At 30.2% G+C, this 20,268-nt stretch overlaps 1 protein-coding gene across 5 annotated transcripts in view; it reads right to left on the reverse strand.

Moving 5' to 3' along the window:
* The window catches only part of LOC148239260 (potassium voltage-gated channel protein Shaw-like), a 260,022-nt gene continuing 239,754 nt past the window's right edge, over positions 1-20,268 (reverse strand). The window contains exons 8-13 of one of the 5 annotated variants that reach the window (XR_015810278.1): positions 17,763-18,443; positions 14,472-14,613; positions 9,750-9,902; positions 6,896-7,305; positions 6,476-6,559; positions 4,884-4,981 (exon numbers count right to left, since the gene is read on the reverse strand). Coding sequence is in view for 2 of the 5 variants with exons in the window: in XM_088188894.1 (XP_088045020.1) it covers positions 4,626-4,981; positions 9,750-9,902; positions 14,472-14,613; positions 17,763-18,443 (1,332 nt within the window). In the remaining 3 variants the exon portion in view is untranslated. Of the gene's footprint in view, positions 4,982-6,475; positions 6,560-6,895; positions 7,306-9,749; positions 9,903-10,190; positions 10,258-14,471; positions 14,614-17,762; positions 18,444-20,268 lie in introns of all 5 variants that reach the window. The other 4 variants (XR_015810275.1, XR_015810276.1, XM_088188894.1 and 1 more) reach the window with 4 other exon arrangements.

Genomic DNA, 20,268 nt, shown 5'->3' on the forward strand with positions numbered 1-20,268 from the left:
TCAGATATTTTCCAATAATTTATTTCAAAAAAACCAGAATAGTATCGTAAATGTCACATGTGTCGATATACAATATATCATTATATAGGGCTACTGTAATTTCATTATTAAAAACCTGTTTCCCTATATATGAGGTTGTTCGATGAGTCTTTACGAATAATAGTTAACTAATATTGAAAGAAAATATTATTTTGATTTTACGGAATATCAGTGTTAGTTTGTTTTATTTTTATAATTTTAGTCCTTCGTTAATTACTTTTACGTTTGGACTTTTCGAACAACTTGATATTTGTATGTTTATGAGGAAGATAAATATTTATGCATCTATATATATTTTTTTATAAATATGATATATTATTTCGCATCAAGCCGTTAATTGTAGGACAACAGCGTAGCAGCGAATATATCTATGGACTATTCAAATTATTATAAAGTCGAAACTAAGATCTGCTTTTTAAAAATCTTATGAGTGAATAGATCATTTGGTGTTTCATGAAAAAGTTTTACATACAAAGATATAAGGCTTTTTATATAATATAAAACAACGACACGTGCTATGAAAGATGAAAATTACAAAAAAATATAAATTTCGTGTGATATTTTTTTAATTTTTTTTTCAGCTGATAAATAACATTGTTTTTTTTTAAAGTACATGTTTTATAAATTTTAATGTTTAATGGACTACTAACAGTTTCACTATTAACAGTATTAAAATACCCATACACGTTAATAACCATGATTTAAATTTTTTCATGTCGTAAATAAAATTGTTTTGTTTATTTTTTAATTTTTACACTTACGTTGATATATGTATTTTTTTTCTTACAAAATTCATAAAATTAAGTATTATATATTATCTATACAGGCATATGCATATATGCAATGGTGCATTTCATGTCTTGTATATTTTATTATTTGATACATTTCTTTTATAACGTAATTATATTCATATACTCTAAATTACTAATTAATTTTAAAATTATAAAAATAAATTACCCTCGAATATACTATCATATTAAATATTATTATATTATTTACTTTTTAACACGTGAGCAAAACTATATAAAAATAACTCAAAGTATGTATGTACGTGTTTAAATATTATAATATAAAATAATTAAAACCGAGATCAATATTTTCAAAGTTAAACTTAAACTCGATTCATTCGATTCATTAACATCTCGGCGTTTAAACATTTTTTTGATAATATACAACATTTATAGTACATACACAATTAATAAATATTATCACAAAGGTATTTTTTAAATCTTGGTCCAAAATCTTTGTGACTCTCACTAATCCATTGCAGTTTCTTATACCTTACCCTTTTTATCAATTAATAAAAACTGTGAAAATATTATTTGTAAATATGTCATGCTCAAATAACACTTAAAATGTATTATTTACAACAGTGCATATATATTTTTGTATGTAATAAATTAAAAAAGATATTTTATAATATTATCATAACAGCAACAGTATAGACATCTGTTAACACGCGTTACAATTTTAATTTTCTCTAAGCAGCGATCTGTTTTACCCACAATCAATTGTACAATATAATAATATATAAAATTGTATACCGTGCGTAAAAATCATAATTAAAACAAATACAACACTTTCATGATTTTCACGTGAACGTGTAATTTAGTCATGTCGATCACTTGATTTTCGCATATACGACTAAATTACAGACGCGCGTTGAGTGGCTTTTACACAATTTAATTTAATTTTTTTATTACATTTATTTATAAATATTAAAGTGACTATGTATTGATGGCGCATTATTCATAGGTAATTGATTTTAACAAATAGGCAAATAGCAATTTTTCGTTTGAAGCTACATTTGAGTGGTCGTACCACAAATAGATACTTTTAGTATACATAAGTAACACTTAACAAAAGATATGTCTTTTCCTTATCTACACAATATAAAAATGTACTATAACACCTTTAATGATCAGTTTTAAAAGAATATTGTAAACCAGAATACTGATAATTATTTTTTATCGCTGTAATTTTTTTTAGTGACTGGTTTGTCTTTTTTACTATGTAGATCATAATTTTACAATGAAATATTTCAGTATTATCTTTATACGCATTTTAAAAATATAAATTAAAATAAATTGCCAGTACCTTTAATCTTAATATGCAATTATAAGAAATGAGCATTATCATTTTTAGAAAATATAAATGCAAATTGAGAAAATTAAAACATTCTGTTCCCATATTTTTCAAACTATGTTTAAGATTTAAATCTTTAAAAAAATTATATAATAAAATTTTAAAATGTATTTTTAGTATCAGTGATGCTTATTACCTAGTTAATTCAGCACTTGCGTAATAGTTTGTTATACTTCTTCACAGATATATCTACAATTACGGTTGGCAAGCGCTAGTAGACCAACAACACGGGTTCGTCCGTGTCGTTCTACGGTCACTAACATGTTTTCAAGAAAACAGTAACAAAATCCCTTGTCAAACCAGCCTATACAGATTAAAAAAAAAAACATTCGATAAAGTTTAATAAAACCTATTTCTTTGAAAGATAAATAACTTTGCTTAGCTTTATTTTGAAAAAAATAAGGATTTATTATTATTTATTTATTTTGAGAATTTAATTTAATTTTCAATTGTCTTTTATTTGTTTATATTGCAAAAATAAAAATAAAATCAAAGTATGCACTTTAACAGAACTGCATACCGTCGAGTTGAGAAGTTGCAAGATTTGACCATATGTGGTGTTCCTATTGCTTTGCATTCTGGAGTGACGTTACACGCATTCTGGCGTGACGTGTTCATTTTATTACCTGCTTTGAATGCCGTGCTTCTAAAAAAAGCAGCGGGAATTATTTAGTTATCGAATTAGAAAACAATTCACTCGACAGAATATCCGCAATTCCCAGAAAAGTTTTATTGAATATTTCATCACAATGCTCATTTATTCACTAATATGATAAATTAATTAAGCTGTATGTGATTGTTGCAGCCAAAGAAAAGTGTCAATGGAATTTAGATATATTTCAATCTATCAGCCTTTCATCGTAAACAATTTATAGAAATGTTGAGCACATTGTGAGTAACATCAATAGCCAATTAAATAGCAAGGCATATGATTTTAAGTGGCTGTAAAAAAAAGTTGTTTTATTTACGATCAGTTACTTTGCGGAAAATATCTCAATTTAACATGAACTAGTTGTGTTACCGACGATTTTTTCTCGCTTTCATGATTTTTTATTATAAATAAAAGTTGAATATCCTGATTTGCCATATTAAACAGCAGTTCGATGGCTTAGTCACGCTAAAGTTTTATTGCGACTGTTTTTTTAACGAAAAAATCCGCCTCAAGTCATATAATATAAATATTAAATGACTAGAAATTAGCCTTTGCTGCAGATATATTTTAAGGAGAACTGGCGTTGATTGAGTTAAAAATCAGTCAACTGCTTTGGGTTTTTTACATAGTGTTTTATTTTTAAAAATAAGTAGAATTTTTATTTCCACAAAAAAATATGGCACATATATTTTCTGAGCTCAAACTGTTTTTCGAATCTTCTTAATCGATTTGGCCCTTTAGCAAAAATGTTTACCGAACCCTGCTCTAAGCAACACTGATATTAAAAATATAATATTTTAATCAATATTTTTGCTATTGATTAACACTTTTTTTTCGATTAACTTGATTGAAAATATTTGTTATAATTATAAAATAACAGTTAAATATCAATGGTCTTAAGCGTAAATTGGTTAACTTCAATTTTAGCTATGCGACTTGTAATGATGAAATCGATAGGCGAAAAACTAAATATTTTCGTTCCGAGTGATACATTTTAAGATAACTGTCCTTTCTGTAAATATTAATTTACAAGCGTCGCAAATATATTTAAAAAAGTAAAAACATTTCTAGTACATTTTTAATCAATGGTTATCGGTAGCTTAATATGAAAAATTATATTTTTTAATTAACTTTATTTAATTAATTTAATTAAAAACCAAAAATTCATATTTTTTGGATAAGGTTAAATAAACAATATCTTAAATATTGTCACACTGATGTTATTAAGACGATTTTGGTGAAAAATCTTGTTTTGTGTATAAGGTTAAAAATATAAATAAAATCAATTACCACAACAACCTACAAAGTTCTAAATGAAAAAATACTAGAACTTTGTAAATATGTACAAATAAATAGTCACTAAAATATATATCAACGTCACGCTTCATTTAAATATATAACAATATCATTTTTTTATTAATTTATTAAATCGTGTGCTTTTATTTTTGGAAAATTTTAATAGTATATTATTAATATTATTACGTCTCGTATAAATATTTATTTATTTTTAAAACATTATCGATATAATTATACTTTAGATCAGGCAAAGTAAGAACTTATCCATCAGTAAAAATATATTTTAAAAAGATGCACCATTTATTTATTTTATGATATATCATGAATAGTTATGAGTTTTTTTTGGTTCATCGTTCGATTCCGACAACTCCTCCACCAGCGCACTACTTATATAAAATATTGTTTTTAATATGTTCATATTTATTTTAAGATTTGTCCCCATAACTATTATGTATAATATAATATGATAATAGAAAAGAACGGTGATCGAGTTTTAAGACGGCACGAGCGATTGGAGTTCGCCGTTCTTTTCGTCACTACAATTATTATCATCGGATGGATTAAGGGTTGGTTCCATTGCTTCGTCGTCAGTCTCCTTGGCTTTGTCGAGGTTGACCGACGATGGCCCGATCATCATCACCATGTTCTTCTCGAGGAACCCCTTCTCGGTGACGTTCTTCTCCATTAGCCCCTTGCTGAGCAAGCTCGCTTCGGCCTCCCCGGGCTTGAAGCCCAGGTTCTCGAAGCATTGTGTGGCCTTCATCATGGCTATGGCTGGGTTCATGTCGAGGCCGTTGGGGCTTAGCTTGGTCGTTAGCCCCACGCCGGGCATCATGCACATAGTAACTGCTAAAAAAATAACACGATTAGTTCACAGATTCAGATAAATCGGCACCATTGCGTCTCAAACATATTTTGGACCCTATCAATTTTATATTAATTAGCTGATGTTTTAATCATAAATAAGTATATTGGAAGCAATGATTTTGAGCTAACGCATTAGAATCAAATAAATTTAATTTTAAATATTTCATGAGAGTTGCTTCTTAAATATTATAATTTAGGTAAGACATTGCAATATCAATAGTTAAACTTTTGGTCAGTTATATCAGCATTAAAGAAAAAAATATTTTTGTGAATAGTTTGTAAAAAAATATTCACAAAAATATTTTTTAAGTAAAACAAGTCTTTGCAAAGCAAAGATGTACATAAAAAAATTGGGTGCTTGTTTTGAAAATTATGGATTATTTGGTTGTATTTTTATTTACTTGCTGTCGGTCCCACACTATCGCGAGGTACCGCAGCTAATATTTATGATAGCTTCTGCGGACGGGGCTTTCAAATATCTTGTACATATGTGTATGCCCATAGTTTCTTACAACTTAAATAATAGCTCAAAATCATTGTATCAATTAGATTATTCTATGATTGAACCAAATTAAAGCTATTAATAATTTGTTTTAATAGATTTTACTAAAATCACATTTTCTGTTTTTTTTCATTAGATTTTGATTTTCTTAAGATAACATAAAATTATATTATAAAAAATACTAATGGATCTATTTAATATTTTCTCAATACTTTTTGTATTTTAATTAGATTATTTTTTAAATAATTTTGAACGATGTTACATAAAAAAATCATTAAAATACAAACCTTTTTAGGAGGTACATATTGTTTTAAAAATATAAATTAAACCCAAATTATTAAATATAAATACATACACAATAAACCATGCATCGATATAAACAACAAACTATTTCTTGAACATAATATCGTAAAAAATATAGATATATTTTTTCATTCAACCAAGTGCCATAAAACAATTTCGTTTAAAATCATGCACCACAAATCGCACGAAAAAATCAACTGTGGATATAAAATATAATAAATTTTAATTATTAATATAAAATATGTGAATTTTTTTATTTAATTTAAATTTTGATTTTGATATAAAATAAACTACTAAACCAATTGCTAATTTAACAGATCATGCAGATTGATCCTTTTATGTTTAATATAACATAACGAAAAAATCTCAATTTGTACACATTAATATCGCCAATGAAATCATGCTTTTGCATCTACAAGTCAGAAACACTTTTAATTTTTATATAAATATCATTTATCACGTAGGAGGCAACTGACGTCGATTCCCTAGTACAATATATTTATATTAATTATTTAACGTGTTCTCTGACGCTTCTGAAAAAATATCACTCTTGCAACTACTTTAGAGCATACGCCAAAATAAGAGTAAAAAGAAACGAAGACTTCGCAAAATAAATTGATTTATATATTTTTTATTTATTTATGTATTTGATTATATTATTATTTTTGTACCCTGACATATTTTTTAGTCTCGCCCTACGTCGATCGAGGCTTTGGTCCCATTTCTGCCCATATTCGAGTGGCGTCGTTCTTCATCTGAAAACACTTTTAAAGTCAATTCCTAAGGCGTCTACTTCTTCTTCTCAAAAAATCCTAACATATATTTTATTAATAAAAAATAGCCTCCATATACAAAATCGCTGTAAATTTAAAAACAATTTCAATATCAATAACACCAAAAGCGCCTTGTATTATTTATTATCTATTATAGGACACAATTAACACTGACAGCATCTACTTAAAAAATAATTAAAAAAAAATCAACAGTGCACGCAAAGTGTTAAAGGAATTAGCACAAAAACTACCAAAGATGACAGAGAAGTAAGTTTGAAGAGTTTGTTTTTAAAATAAAAATAAAAATTTAAATCAAACCTGCGATGATGGCAGTCAGGAAGCGGGTTGCTAAAGCTTCTAAAGGGGGAGCTACAAGTGGTATTTGTGTCGTACTATTTTTTTGGGATAAAGAAAGGATCGTGTTGGAAGTGTGTGTAAGGATAGAGAGTATAAAGAGAGAGCTCGATTTATCAATTAAAAAATAGGTAAGAAGAGAAAGTATGTGCATTTTGAAGGTGGTGTAGATATTTTTTCTTTTTTTCATAATTTTGGGTACGGCTAGGGATTGTCGGATCGGTTCTCGAGGATTTTGGCCTAGACGGGGGTGGTTCGGGCGAGTTTTCCCGAAGCGCCTCGGCCAAGTGGCCGTTAGAGCATGCTCAGGTTCTTTCTTTTGAAGTGGTTAGGGGTGCTTTGAATCATGGCCTCTAGCTCGCTATGGTCGCCATCTGTGGAAGTTGCGCACCACAAATGCACAATGAAAGGCAAAATAATCATAATAATCGACGTAGTATGTTTATAATAATTATATAATAATCAAAGTTCAACACCGCGATGCTCAACAAGTAGTAGGAATCATGTGGTAATTGCAATTTAATATATGTACACTAAAGCGGATTAGTTTATATAATCGCGAATGAAATAATAAATATTTCGTTAAAAATAATCAAGTACTTAAAACACTTGATTATTTCTCTCGTAACAACCTTAATCGAGTTTTATGGGAAATTCACAATTGTTCTGTAAGTTTTTTATTTATCCATATTTCTTAAAGAATAACACATACCTTTTAAAGTTTTTACCATTTAGGACTATACGTTTTTACTAAACAGAAATAAGCCTATTTCAGAAGTCCTTTTGTGTAGTATTGTTTATCACTTGCTTTACAGTGCTTTTTATTCTTCAAGTAGACGATAATCCAAAGCAGATGTAATACAACTTTACTTATTAGACGAGTGGTAAGTGATGTTAGATTATCAAGCTGCAGTGAGGGTCAAACGTGAAGTTTTTTTAAAAAATGTTGTAATGGTCCATTCGCTGAAAAAATGCCGATAGTATTTTATTGATATTATGATAGTATATTACTTCTCTATTATAAGACAAAGTACGAGTTTTATCAACGCAGCATTTTTACAATCGCTACTATTATTTTTATTGAGCTTTGTTTCAGTCGTTAGAAATTATTTATAATTACAAATGTTACCAAACTAGTTCCAATTAAAGTTACTTCTATAAAAACTATTTTTTTTACTGTACAGTACATTATTCACAATTAGAGCTATTAACTATTAGGTAATAAAAAAGCCAGTTCAGATTGTGATGACGCGATTCAACTATTTAAGAAAAAATGGAATACGACCATCACCAGATACACACTATAAATCGGAAAGGATTAAAATATCAATCGCTTTGCGTGCATCAGGTTTGCACTCGAATCGACCGTTTCTGACCTGGCTTAGCGGCCAACGCCAATTAAAAAAAAAACTCATCATAAAGGGACACATAACAAGGTTTTTCATGAATACGTAACACAATGAACTGGAAAAACAATGATTCCGGCCCTTATGATAAAAATGGGTCTTTATATATTTTTTAACATCGTAATATAATTTATTGAATACATAATAATAGATATAAGTTAACCTCTTCTATGCTGCAAATAAATATAAAAATTAGCCACCGTTGCAAAATATTTTAATTAAGCATTAAAATAAAATTTACAGATTCACAGCAGCACACTGCATGGATACAAGAAACATCAGCGGATCTTCCAGCATCATTGCGGAAATCCCAGCTGCTTCACGAAATCACAGCCGACAACAATACAACTCGGTACGCCAGCAAAGACACTCCGACTTCCATGACCTGGCATTTTAACTCCACCACCTAATAGTGTCATTTACACTTCTCTATATATGTGGTAATTTTAAAAATTACTGTCACCAGCTTTTCCGGTGTTTATTTTGTCTGCAGTCACATTAAAAAAATATCCTGTAAAGACGAATGTTTTTAAATCCTCCTACAAAAAAATAACATTTGCGTATTTTTAATAAATAAAAAATATAAAAAGTTCACTTTAACATAGTCTTTAAATTAAAATAATTTTATTAATATAAAACTACATTTTTCATTAAAATAAAAATTTTGATGTAAGATAAAATTTATAAAAATAAATCTATTTAAACGCGAACTTTTTATTATCTATTTACATTTTGCAATTCCCACTACTTTGTGTACATCTTCAGTATTTTTTTTATTAATATTGAATGTATGTATTTACAGATTAGGTCGCGATGTAGAACTTTGAATTTGTGTAGCAATATATTATATATAATAATATATATTTTTGTTGTAGTTATAAATTCAATATATTATTATCTTAATAACATTGTCAATATAAATTTATTTGTATTTTGTATTGAATGTAAGCGATACACTTTGCCACGAAACACAAGCGTAGGTTGTTTTTAATATTTATATTTAAAAAATCACATCAGATTCAGTATGACTGATGTTGATTGTACGATAATGCAAATTTAATAAACGGATGTTTAAAATGTCTTGAGCTGGTGCTAAAGCGGAGTAAGCCACTTAATATTGCATCAAAATTCTTATAAAGCTCTGCCGTTCATTAATTAGAATATCTTTTTCAAACATCCGCTTTTTAATCTGCGATTTTCAACGTTTTGCTTCAGTAATTAATTAACAGCGTGCTGTGATCGCATTTATTCTTGTTAAATCTCATTAAAATTATCATCAACTCAAATTACGCTATGTAAATCTGTGCTCTTTGATATGCGATCATCGTTTTTCAGTTTTTTTTTGTTCAGCAAAATTTTATAATACTTATAGCAGAATATGTATTATATAATAAAATGAACGTGATACTGACCCATTTTAGCGCCCATCATATCTTTCGGATGATTCGATTTAATGGCGTTCATACGCCTGTTTTGCGCTGCGGGGGCCCCAGGGCCGGCAGGTGCTCCGCCCTGACCCGGGGCCCCCGTCAACGAGCCCGCCGGTCCACCGGGCCCCGCTTGACCTTAAAAAGAAACACACACAAAACTTACAAAACTAGCAAAAACATTATTTTAGAGTTAGTTTTAGGGCTCGAAATGGAAAATTTAGTATATACACTATTAATTGTATTATTTTAAAAGTTGTAGCTGCATGTCAGGGTGCTTCTGTTTATTTCGAGCCCTGGTTAAAAGCTCATGACTATTACGGTCAACATTGCAAAACACGGGTTAGTTTATGGTTATTTAGCGCTGACACGAAAATTTACAGTCAAAGCCTCTTTTGGTTAGCGCCTTATCTTTTTACTTTTTACCTTCTTCTATAGTCTTGTAGGGTGTACGCTGTGTTTGCGTCTACAGAGTTATGTAATTTTATAAATGCTGAAATAAGCAATAAAAATATTATGGTATAATTAATTATTTATATAAATAATGATAATTAGAAACGTTTACACGGTTAACAAAACCAAAAATTGTAATTTTTAAGGACAGTGTTAGAAATAAAATAATTTGTATTATAAAACATCTCGTGAATCTTCTATAAAAAAATAGGATTAGAACACATTTAAAAAAAAATTATGCATATAAAGGTTGACAAAAAATAAGCAAATAAAGTTGTTTATTACCGGCAGCTTTTAAACTTATCTCTAATGCGTGCACTACACTCTCTGGAAGTTGGCCAAGGTTGGCCAAGGACGGAAAATATAGTGGGTTACTTCAGTCGAATTCGGTTCTGCCCGCTCTAAGATCTTTTGGAAGTTGTTCGAGGTTACCCAGAGCAGAAGGTAAAGTAAAGGGGTAATTCAGTCGACTTGGCCAGCTTCGAGCGCTTCCGAACATTGTCGGCAAACGGACCGAAGTCGAAGGTACCGAAGTCGGAGCTGCTCTTTCGAGCGCGAGCGGTGAGATACTTCCCCTTTCGCTCTCTTGCGTGTTAAGTGACGAGAGTGAGAGAGATAACGATATGGTGTTTCGCAAACTGAGATAGAACGAGTAACTCGGTTCAATTTCAGTATGCGTGTAGGCGTCCTATGGTTAACACGCATGTCGAGCGCTGCGTCGTGGTCACTTGGTCAAGTTATAATACCACATGCTTATCGGGGACTTCAACAGACTCTTACTGACATATTTGAATATTTTACGGCACCAAAAAGGATTAATTATATTTTTGATTGTATATTCTTCTAACAGATATTATTTTTTCATATAAAATTAAATAATTAAAAAATAATTAGTGGTACTTGATTTTGTTAAAAAAAATCGTTTCGAATATCCTTATATATTTTCCTAGATCGGTTAATATAAATGTCACACTATAACAAATTCTTATTTAGAATCGATGGTGACAAATTCTAGGATAGTCACAGATGTGGTGTTCGTATTCTGAAGTATCATTTTTATGCCTTATGGAATTTTGCAAAAGCCGACAAAGATTTTGCGTAAATTGAATATTTACGACCGAAAAGTAGTCACTGATATTGTATTGGTGAGTGCCCACAAAAACTTTTATAATTATCAGTAGCGTAATTTTAATAAAATGACAATTTAAAAATTGCGATTATTTGGCACAATTTTCGATTGGGCGCAAATATGTCAGCTGTACGTGACAGAAGCCGCCGTCCGGACGGCATATGAAATTTGCAGCAGTGTGGTCGTTTACTCGAAGTCGTAGGTCTCGGCCGACTTCAGTTGTAACTTCGGTTCGGAAAACTTCCAGAGAGTGTAGTGCAGGCATAATATTATTATTATTTCACGCGATTTTTGGTTCTCAATGCTCATATATACATATATATTTTAATAAGTATCATTTGAGAGTATTTTATAAGCAGATGTCGGTACTTTTACTAATATTATGTAAATATTTTTTTATTAAAAATAATGCAATATATTATATAAAAAATACATAAAATAAATACTTTAGATATTTTTTTATATTAAAAACTATTTTAAATATGCTTAAGTTATCAAACACATTAATATAGGAATATTTTAATTTATTGTTAATTGCTGGTATAATAAAAAAACATAATTTAAACAATTAAATTTTTCCCAAGATGTTTTAACTTTAAAGGTTTTTAATTGTTTATGTATATTTTTCTCTTCGAATGATCAAAAAACGTAAATGTACACGCGGGACCTATTAAATTTCCAGATTTTGCGTTTACGTAATTTGGAATAATTTGATAAAATTTATACTTAGGTAGGTTTTATAACACTGGTTTATAAATTATATTTTTCTTTTGAATTTCATTATTTATGTAAAAATATTTTTTAAACATAACTATATTTAAATATTTAACAATCTATACTATAAAACAAATAATACACGTGTCTGTCTGTCACAAAGACTCCTCCTAAGCGGTAGGCAGTAGCAATGTGATATTTGCACATGGCATTCTGGCTGCCATTTCTAGGTCAACTTTGCAATTTTCAACTTTCACCTTTTGTAAGTTGAACGTTGAGCTGAACAGCGACGTGCTGATGACGTGCTACTGCATTACGTGAAAAATGTTGTGTATAGACAAGTATTGAAATACATTTTTTCAAGCATAATAAATAAAATTATTTAATGAATAAATGATGAGTTTGAACCTATCCTGTGCAAAGCTTGGTAATAAAGCTAGTAGGTATATACGTAAAAAGGCAAGAAAAATATTTATATCAATGTCTTTTTAGTAAAAAAATCATAACAAACTTACTTTTATATATTGTGAATATATAATACTGAATACTGATTAATAAATTACACTGAATTATATATTATCCAGAAGCTATCTTCGGATTTCATTTTTAATCATCTGAACTTCGCTAACGGCTGTATATAATTTTGTGTATTAATTTTCTTGAAGTGAATATTTTTGTAAAATTTTCATTAAAGACAGGTTAACTTTGAAGTTGACTATACAGTTTTTTATGGTGGTGCTTGAACTATGGGTCTTTTGACAGCTTTTGTTGCTTTATGTATCAATCTGTACGCCGATCTCACTAATGAAAGTATTTATCAATTAATTTTCGCTTTCTTAAAATTGACTAATATAGAAAGTATTGTTCTACTAATTCTTAAATAAAATTGCATACTATTTAAAAATGAAAAATGAAAGCAAAAATAGCTAAAATAAAATAAGAAAAAAAAATCTCTACTGTTAAATCAGAAAAAAAAACATTTGTATTAACTTTCTATGTAGTCTTGTTCATGTAGTTTAAATATAGACAAATTTCTAGAATTTGCGTGTATAGCTCAGATATAACAATATAACTAAGGATTTCTTCGTTTCGTATTGTTACACTACACGGGTAGAGGCGTTATTCAGTAATTAGGTTCATTGTTAGAAATGCCATTAAGCGAGATACATATTAAACGTATTACAACAACAAACCAGAACTTCAATAAAGATTTTGGCGTAGGTAACTTATATATGTATACAGAAATGACGCAACAAATAAATCCATAATGGTCGAATAAATAATTCACAACACTCTCGTGACAAGTCATCGTTTGTATGCAAGGACTTGGTATTCTTGCTTTTGAGCGCTACAGAGCCAACCACTTTTGGAGTTAATTACTAACTCTGTTTGTGATACAGGCTTGTCAAAATGTGGTATTATTGACGAAGCATCAAAAGATATATTTATTTATGAGGATTCAGTATACGATTTAAAATATACAATATACTTTTTATGGTTTATTGCAAGAAAGAACGTCAATAATCTTTCATATATAATCAATAGAATAGACTAACGTTTGAACAATATTTTGCCTTATTCATAAGACGTCGAATAAGATTATTTTATGTTTTTGTCAATTGTATAAATATTTAAGTCTATTGTGAATTGTTATTGCTTTATATAAAATAGTTATAGTTTCCAATTCATGAATAAACTGAATGCCTCAATCGAAAGCAACAAAAATGAGGAGAGACACCATAAACTTGCTCACTAAAAATAAACTATTGTGTAATATATTGCGTCCTTATAAATTGCTTAAGATAAACAAATTAAAATTCTTGTGGAATCTAAGTAAAATCCTAGTAAAAAGATGTACATTATAATGCTTTAAATTTATTTATAAGGAGCAAAAACTAAATGTGTTATTTTTTCTACTCAACTTTAGTGAAAATATATTTTAACGAGTTAATCTAATCAATACGTTTATTACTATTAAGATTTTATTTTTAGCATATGTATATATAATATTATAGATGATTTGAGATATTATTTTATTAAAAGCATATCGACCCAAATATAAACCAATTAGTACAAAACCTCAACTGTAATATTTCCACGATAATAATTGCGATCAAATATGAAACGTTGAACGTTTAATCGTCCGCGGATAATTACTCATGGCCTATGACCCGTGTTTGGGTTTAAATCCAAAAGTGCCAAGCCGAGCGTTAATTATTCCGAATGGGATTAAAGTTTTGTCGACTTTTTAACGTGCTTTTCAGCGCGGTTTAATTCAATTGGCTACGCTACTGAAAAGAGTAATGTGTACATAGTTGATAAAGTTTTTAATCATATATATACATATAATAGAACAAGTTGACAATCTGCATATTCATAGGTTTGGAATTGAATTAAGTGAGTATAATTACCGGGTAGTCTTGGACCTCTAGGCTGCTCTACTGGAAGAACCCTCCGTCTCTTCTTGGGCAACTTTGCTCTCGCTTGAGTGTGCGAATAGTACATGGCGAAGTTGGACACTATGACGGGTACTGGCAACGCTATCGTTAACACCTGTAAAGTTAAAATGTTTAGTTTGGAAATAATACTATAATTGTTCATTTTTAAATTTGTTTCAAAGTTGCTGCAATTTGACAATAAATTTAGTGATAATTCAATCGAAAAATTGTCAAAATTAGGATAATAGATATGATACTTATCAGGCGCGTACGGTGAGATACTTTCCTTTTCGCTCGCTCGCGTATTAAGTAACGAGAGTGAGCGAGAAATAAGCCGTGCGGAGCACGTCTTTTTCTCTCACTCACGTTAGGCACTTAACACGCGAGCGAGCAAAAGGTAAAGTATCTCACAATTTGAATTTATAGAAACACGTAACCAGAGATATTTTATAACATATGTAGAAATTTTGGCTATAAGGCTAAGCAAATTTAAGAGTAATATCATAGCTGAAGAGCGAAAAACTAGTAGAAAATCCTATAACAATTTTTAAGTTTTTCAGTTATTATGGAAGATAGTAGAAGCAACACGAAATTACACAAGTTTAACGCCTAATCTAAAAACAAGGCTCCGTATGACTGCTCTCTATTTCCCAGACTCAAAAGAATGAAAAATTGAGATAAATATGATGAAGCCCATAATAAATATGTATTCAAATCATATCGATGGATATTTAATTAATCAACAGCATAATTTTCATATATACAGCTCAGTAGTAGGGATTGAAATATAACTGGAATTTAATACCGGTATTATCGAGAAAACAACAGGCAATATCGATATTATTTTAATAAATTGTATGTTTCACTTTTTTTTTGATTAGCAAAACATTCGAATATCCCGGCAATTATTGTTTCAATAGATTAAATATTTAAATTTTTTTATTATCCTTTTTAATATTCACAATGTTTACATCCAACAAATCTTCCTTACATTCAGGTACTTCTAAAAATACTTTATATGCTGATCCAATATTGTGTTATCTAAAGTAATAATTTCTGCTTCAAACATCTCTGCCCAAACTGAAAAAAAATTTCACCGAGCAAGGCTATGTGAAAATGTGACAACGTGACACTTAATCGATTGTCAATTGACCATCTCCACAGCAACTCCAGGTCTTTGCAATAAAGCTTCAAAGATGTTGGGATTTGCCTTGCAATACGTAAATAAGCTAAAGAGCATAAGGGTACCTTTTCTAGAGTGGATCATAAGTTTTTGCACTTTTGAAAATTTCATATAAAAAACTACAGGTCGTATGATACCGAATGTTTATTGAAAAAATCATGTTTTAAAAATAATGTCGTCAAAATGTTCACCATCCCGCCGCTGGCATTCCTCAAATCTGGCACTTAGGTTTTGAAACACTCTATGACACAAAGTGTCTGGTTTATTCAAGTAAACATGAATTTTGAGATAATCCCATAAAAAATCAAAAGGTGCGGAGAGGCCATGGGATCAGTTTGCTAAGAAACATTTTCTTCACCATCGGTATTGTCACATTCGATGTATGGTAGATACCTAATAACCCTTATATGGGTGTACTTTCAAATACAATTTCAAAATTTGATGCAAATTTGATCTTGGTATCGCTTTAGCAACAGAACGCTAGCGAGTCGACAAGCTCGGATCTTCTCGTACAGACTTGTTAATTTGCGCGACATTATCATCGCTTCTTCTGCTCCGTGATCATCTGGTTTTATTTTTAGCCGGTCTCCTCAGATTTCCCGAGCAATCACATATAAATTGTTGTTTTTGTAAAACTTTTTTATGAAGAACAAGTGTTGTTCCCCCGTGCAGCGATCCATTGCAACTAAATTTCCAAGGATTAACCCCCCACGCGCCTTTTCTTTGTGCGAATCTTGCTCAAAAAGTGCAATAACTTATAGACCACCTGTATAATCACATAGTACACGTTATCCTCGAGCAAGCTCCTTTGGTCAACTTGCCAAATAATGAAACTGACTTACTTTTATTAGAAAAGGTTTAAAAAAGGTTTCTCAATTACTTTGATATGGGGAAATTAAAAAAAAATATATATTTTTATTTCTTACAAAATGTTGTAGAAAAAAAGTGTTTTTGAAAAAATTTTGCTGGCGAATGTTCACAATGAAAGTTTCTAGAAAAACGTAGTTTTTGCATCAGCGCTTGCGATTCTGAGTATTGTTTTAAGAAGAGCACGCAGAAACAAATTTTTACTCCCTAATTGTATTGATTTATTTTCATCCATCTACTCACAGTTGGTGGACACATTGTGCTCTAGCCATTATTGTATATAAATTTATAAATTATTTTAAATGTATTATTTATCTTTATTATTTCTTTGTGCGGGGGTGCATTGGCGTAAAGCTGCTATGCACTACACATGTATTTAAATACATAAATAAATACAGATTCCAAAAAAATAACATATAAAAATTATTGTAGCAGTTGAAACATCATTAAAAGACGTGATTATGTTTTGAACCAAATATGTAAGCTTACTTCATATATAGGTGCACATGCATCTGTATTAAACGTTATTTTTATATTTTACATCTAACATTTGTAACAATGTGTTCATTAGATAAATATAAACTTTTATAAGGCTCTTTATTAATTCAGCATTGAAAGGTATTCCGAATTAAATTATTTCAAGTGAAACATTTGCGTATCAGCGAGCACCACACAATGGGAATTTTGGTTAAACCGCAAAACTTTTTCCCATGGATATTTTCTTTTTGTAAAAAACACAAAGGCACACCGTGAAATTGTGTAACTTTTTATATATATATTGTTTCAAAAATAAAAAGGCGAGTCTATTTTTAGCTTGAATTTAAGCAACACAAACGACGTAGTAGAAGCTGGTTATATTTTATAACTCTTAATCCTAAAGTCATGTTAAAATTTATTATATACTAGCAAACCCGGCAATGTTTTGTTATTGCTTATTTATGAATTAAATAAATACAATTGAAATTCGATATCAATTAATCTATTCAATTAAAATGACATGAATTGAATTGTGTGGAATAATTGCCATCTGGATATTTTACGAATGCACAATATTAATTTTATTTACTGCTCTCTAAACGCTCCCGGCATTAATAAAAATGAACTGTGAATTTTTCAGCGAAATCTTTTGTGTCTATAGAGTACATACATATGAAATTTTATTTATCTATGTTGCATATAATTTGTTTAAAATAAATAAATAAAATTTAACTTACCCCAGCTAGTGCGCAGAGAGCACCCACGAACATTCCCACGTATGTCTTCGGCGCCATGTCTCCATAGCCCACAGTGGTCATAGTGACCAGCGCCCACCACAAACCCAGAGGTATGCTGTTGAAATCGTTGTGAGGATTTGCCTGTATCCTCTCGGCGTAGTACACTAGACTGGCAAATATGACTATACCCAGCACCAAGAAGAACACCAACAGTGTCAACTCCTTGGCGGACGCTCTGAACGTTTGTATCAAGATTTTCAAGCCAGACGAGTGCCTAGTGAGCTTGAACAGCCTCATTATCCTGATAATAGAAAAGAACTCCAATATATCGGCGTTTTCTAGGTGCGAGGCGAATTTCTGTAGTATGAGATCGACGTAGAAGCTCAGCGTGGCTATATAGTCTATGATGTTGACCGAGGCCTTGATGAACTCACACTTGTTGGGCGATGATATGAACCGGACTAGGATCTCGAGAGTGAACCAGGCGTTGCAAACGCACTCGATATAAAAGAAGGCAACGTGCGCGTTGGTCTGAGTCTTGTCGAGGACCCAACCCGTGCTCTGGTTCGCTGTTTTCACTGTTAAGTTTCTGATGACAGGCACTCTCATGTCGGGATGTGTCTTGAGACAGAAGGACAGGATCGACACGCAGATGAAGAAGACTGATATTATTCCGATTATCTGTAATATGAGAGATAATAAGTGATTAGTTGTGTGTATCCATATACATCATATCATTTATTTAACATCATATATCAATAATTAATTAACAATAGAGGAAAATAAATTTTAGAGATGAAGCAATTCATAGCTCTTATCATAGCGATAGCGCGAGCGAGTGACCACGCCCAGCGATCGAAAGCGGGCCTCGTAAATAATAAATTTATTACCGGATTATTTTTTTTTCTTATTAAATTACAAAAATTAGACTTTTAACAGATATTTATATATAATATATTTAGGGCTCCAAATATTGGGACCACTGCCTAAATAAAACCACATAAGAATTCAATGACAAAAGAACGAATATTTCGCTCTATCCTTGTAAATAGTATTTGAGTAATTGTTGACTATTGTTATTCACACAACACATATAGTTCTCAACATATTTTTAATCGCACAGAATTTATTGTTGTTTTTTTAAAATTACTTTGCTATATGTAACACTAAACACACTTTGATATATGAAACACTAAAGTTGGATTAACCTTTATATATGGTATCCTTTAGCATGAACAATGTATCGCAAAAATCCATCGTGGACTACTCTTGATAAGGTAAAAAATAGCGTAAAAAATCCTCACGATATTACACACCTGTAATACTGCACAAAATAATAAATATATGACAGTTGATTCGTCAACATCAACTTCACGATTTGGAATGCTCTCAAAATAAATTGTATAAATGTTTTTTAAGCAATAATTTTATTTATTTATAGAAAATATGTACGTCAATGTAGTGACATATTATATATTAATTATAAATTGTAGAGCACATAATATTTTATAATTAATAATATAGATGTCACCGATTCTCAGACTTTTAGTATGGTGGTTAATACTTGTAGGAATTCATTATGTTTGATTGACTTACTCAGTTGGTACAGATTTCTCCGTTGTAACGCATTGAGCTTACGCCTGTCAGGTTACAACGGAAGATTTAATAAAAATAAATAAATAAATTTATGGCGGAGCTTTAATACAAATTTTACCAAAGTTGTTTGAACATATATGCTGCGTCTAAACTTATTGTTTAAATATTAACTATATCGTACCTGTTACAAAATCAAAGGAAATTACATAAAAGTAGTACAAACTAACTAGATGTTTTGTTGATTTATTAACTATGTAAAATATTATTTAATTAATTTATTCATGGAACAAAACTAAATTTAAGTTCATTATTAAATATGTTTTTATTTACTTCAAAAAAATATTTATCTGAAAACGTAGCATATCGATAATTTAGTGCGTCGATAGAAATATATGCTTATCTATAATAAATAAGCATATATTTCTATCAAAATAGATAAAGAGGCGACATGTTTCAATAGCTATATTCAAAACAAACGTAAATATATATATTTTTAAAATCAACGATATGTATTTACATATAAATGTATTGCATTTTCGTAGTAGGATAACGTTTTGATTATTTGGTTTAGCATTCACCATTCCTTTGATACCGAGCAGTCGGTATCCAGCTTGATTCTCCATATTGTGGAATGAATTCAACTCTGGAATAATGCGAGGTATGTGAATGCACACGGGGGTGTTAAGGTGTGAGCTTACAGAGCCATTGTACACATGAAGCAAAGGGTAACAAATTGTAGTGTTTTTAAAAGACTCGTGTCGCTGACACTTGGTGGCAATGCGGCATGGCCGTACCTGGTTCTAAGTATCGATCTCCGCACTGCCCAGCCCACCAACTCTATCGTCACACGCATCTCTGACATTGTAACAAAAATAATACTGCTGTGTATGATTACACAATTTACGCAAAC

Source organism: Plectrocnemia conspersa, unplaced genomic scaffold (genome assembly GCF_051122295.1).
Source record: "Plectrocnemia conspersa isolate PC_06_02 unplaced genomic scaffold, ASM5112229v1 ptg000001l, whole genome shotgun sequence".
NCBI lineage: Eukaryota > Metazoa > Arthropoda > Insecta > Trichoptera > Polycentropodidae > Plectrocnemia > Plectrocnemia conspersa.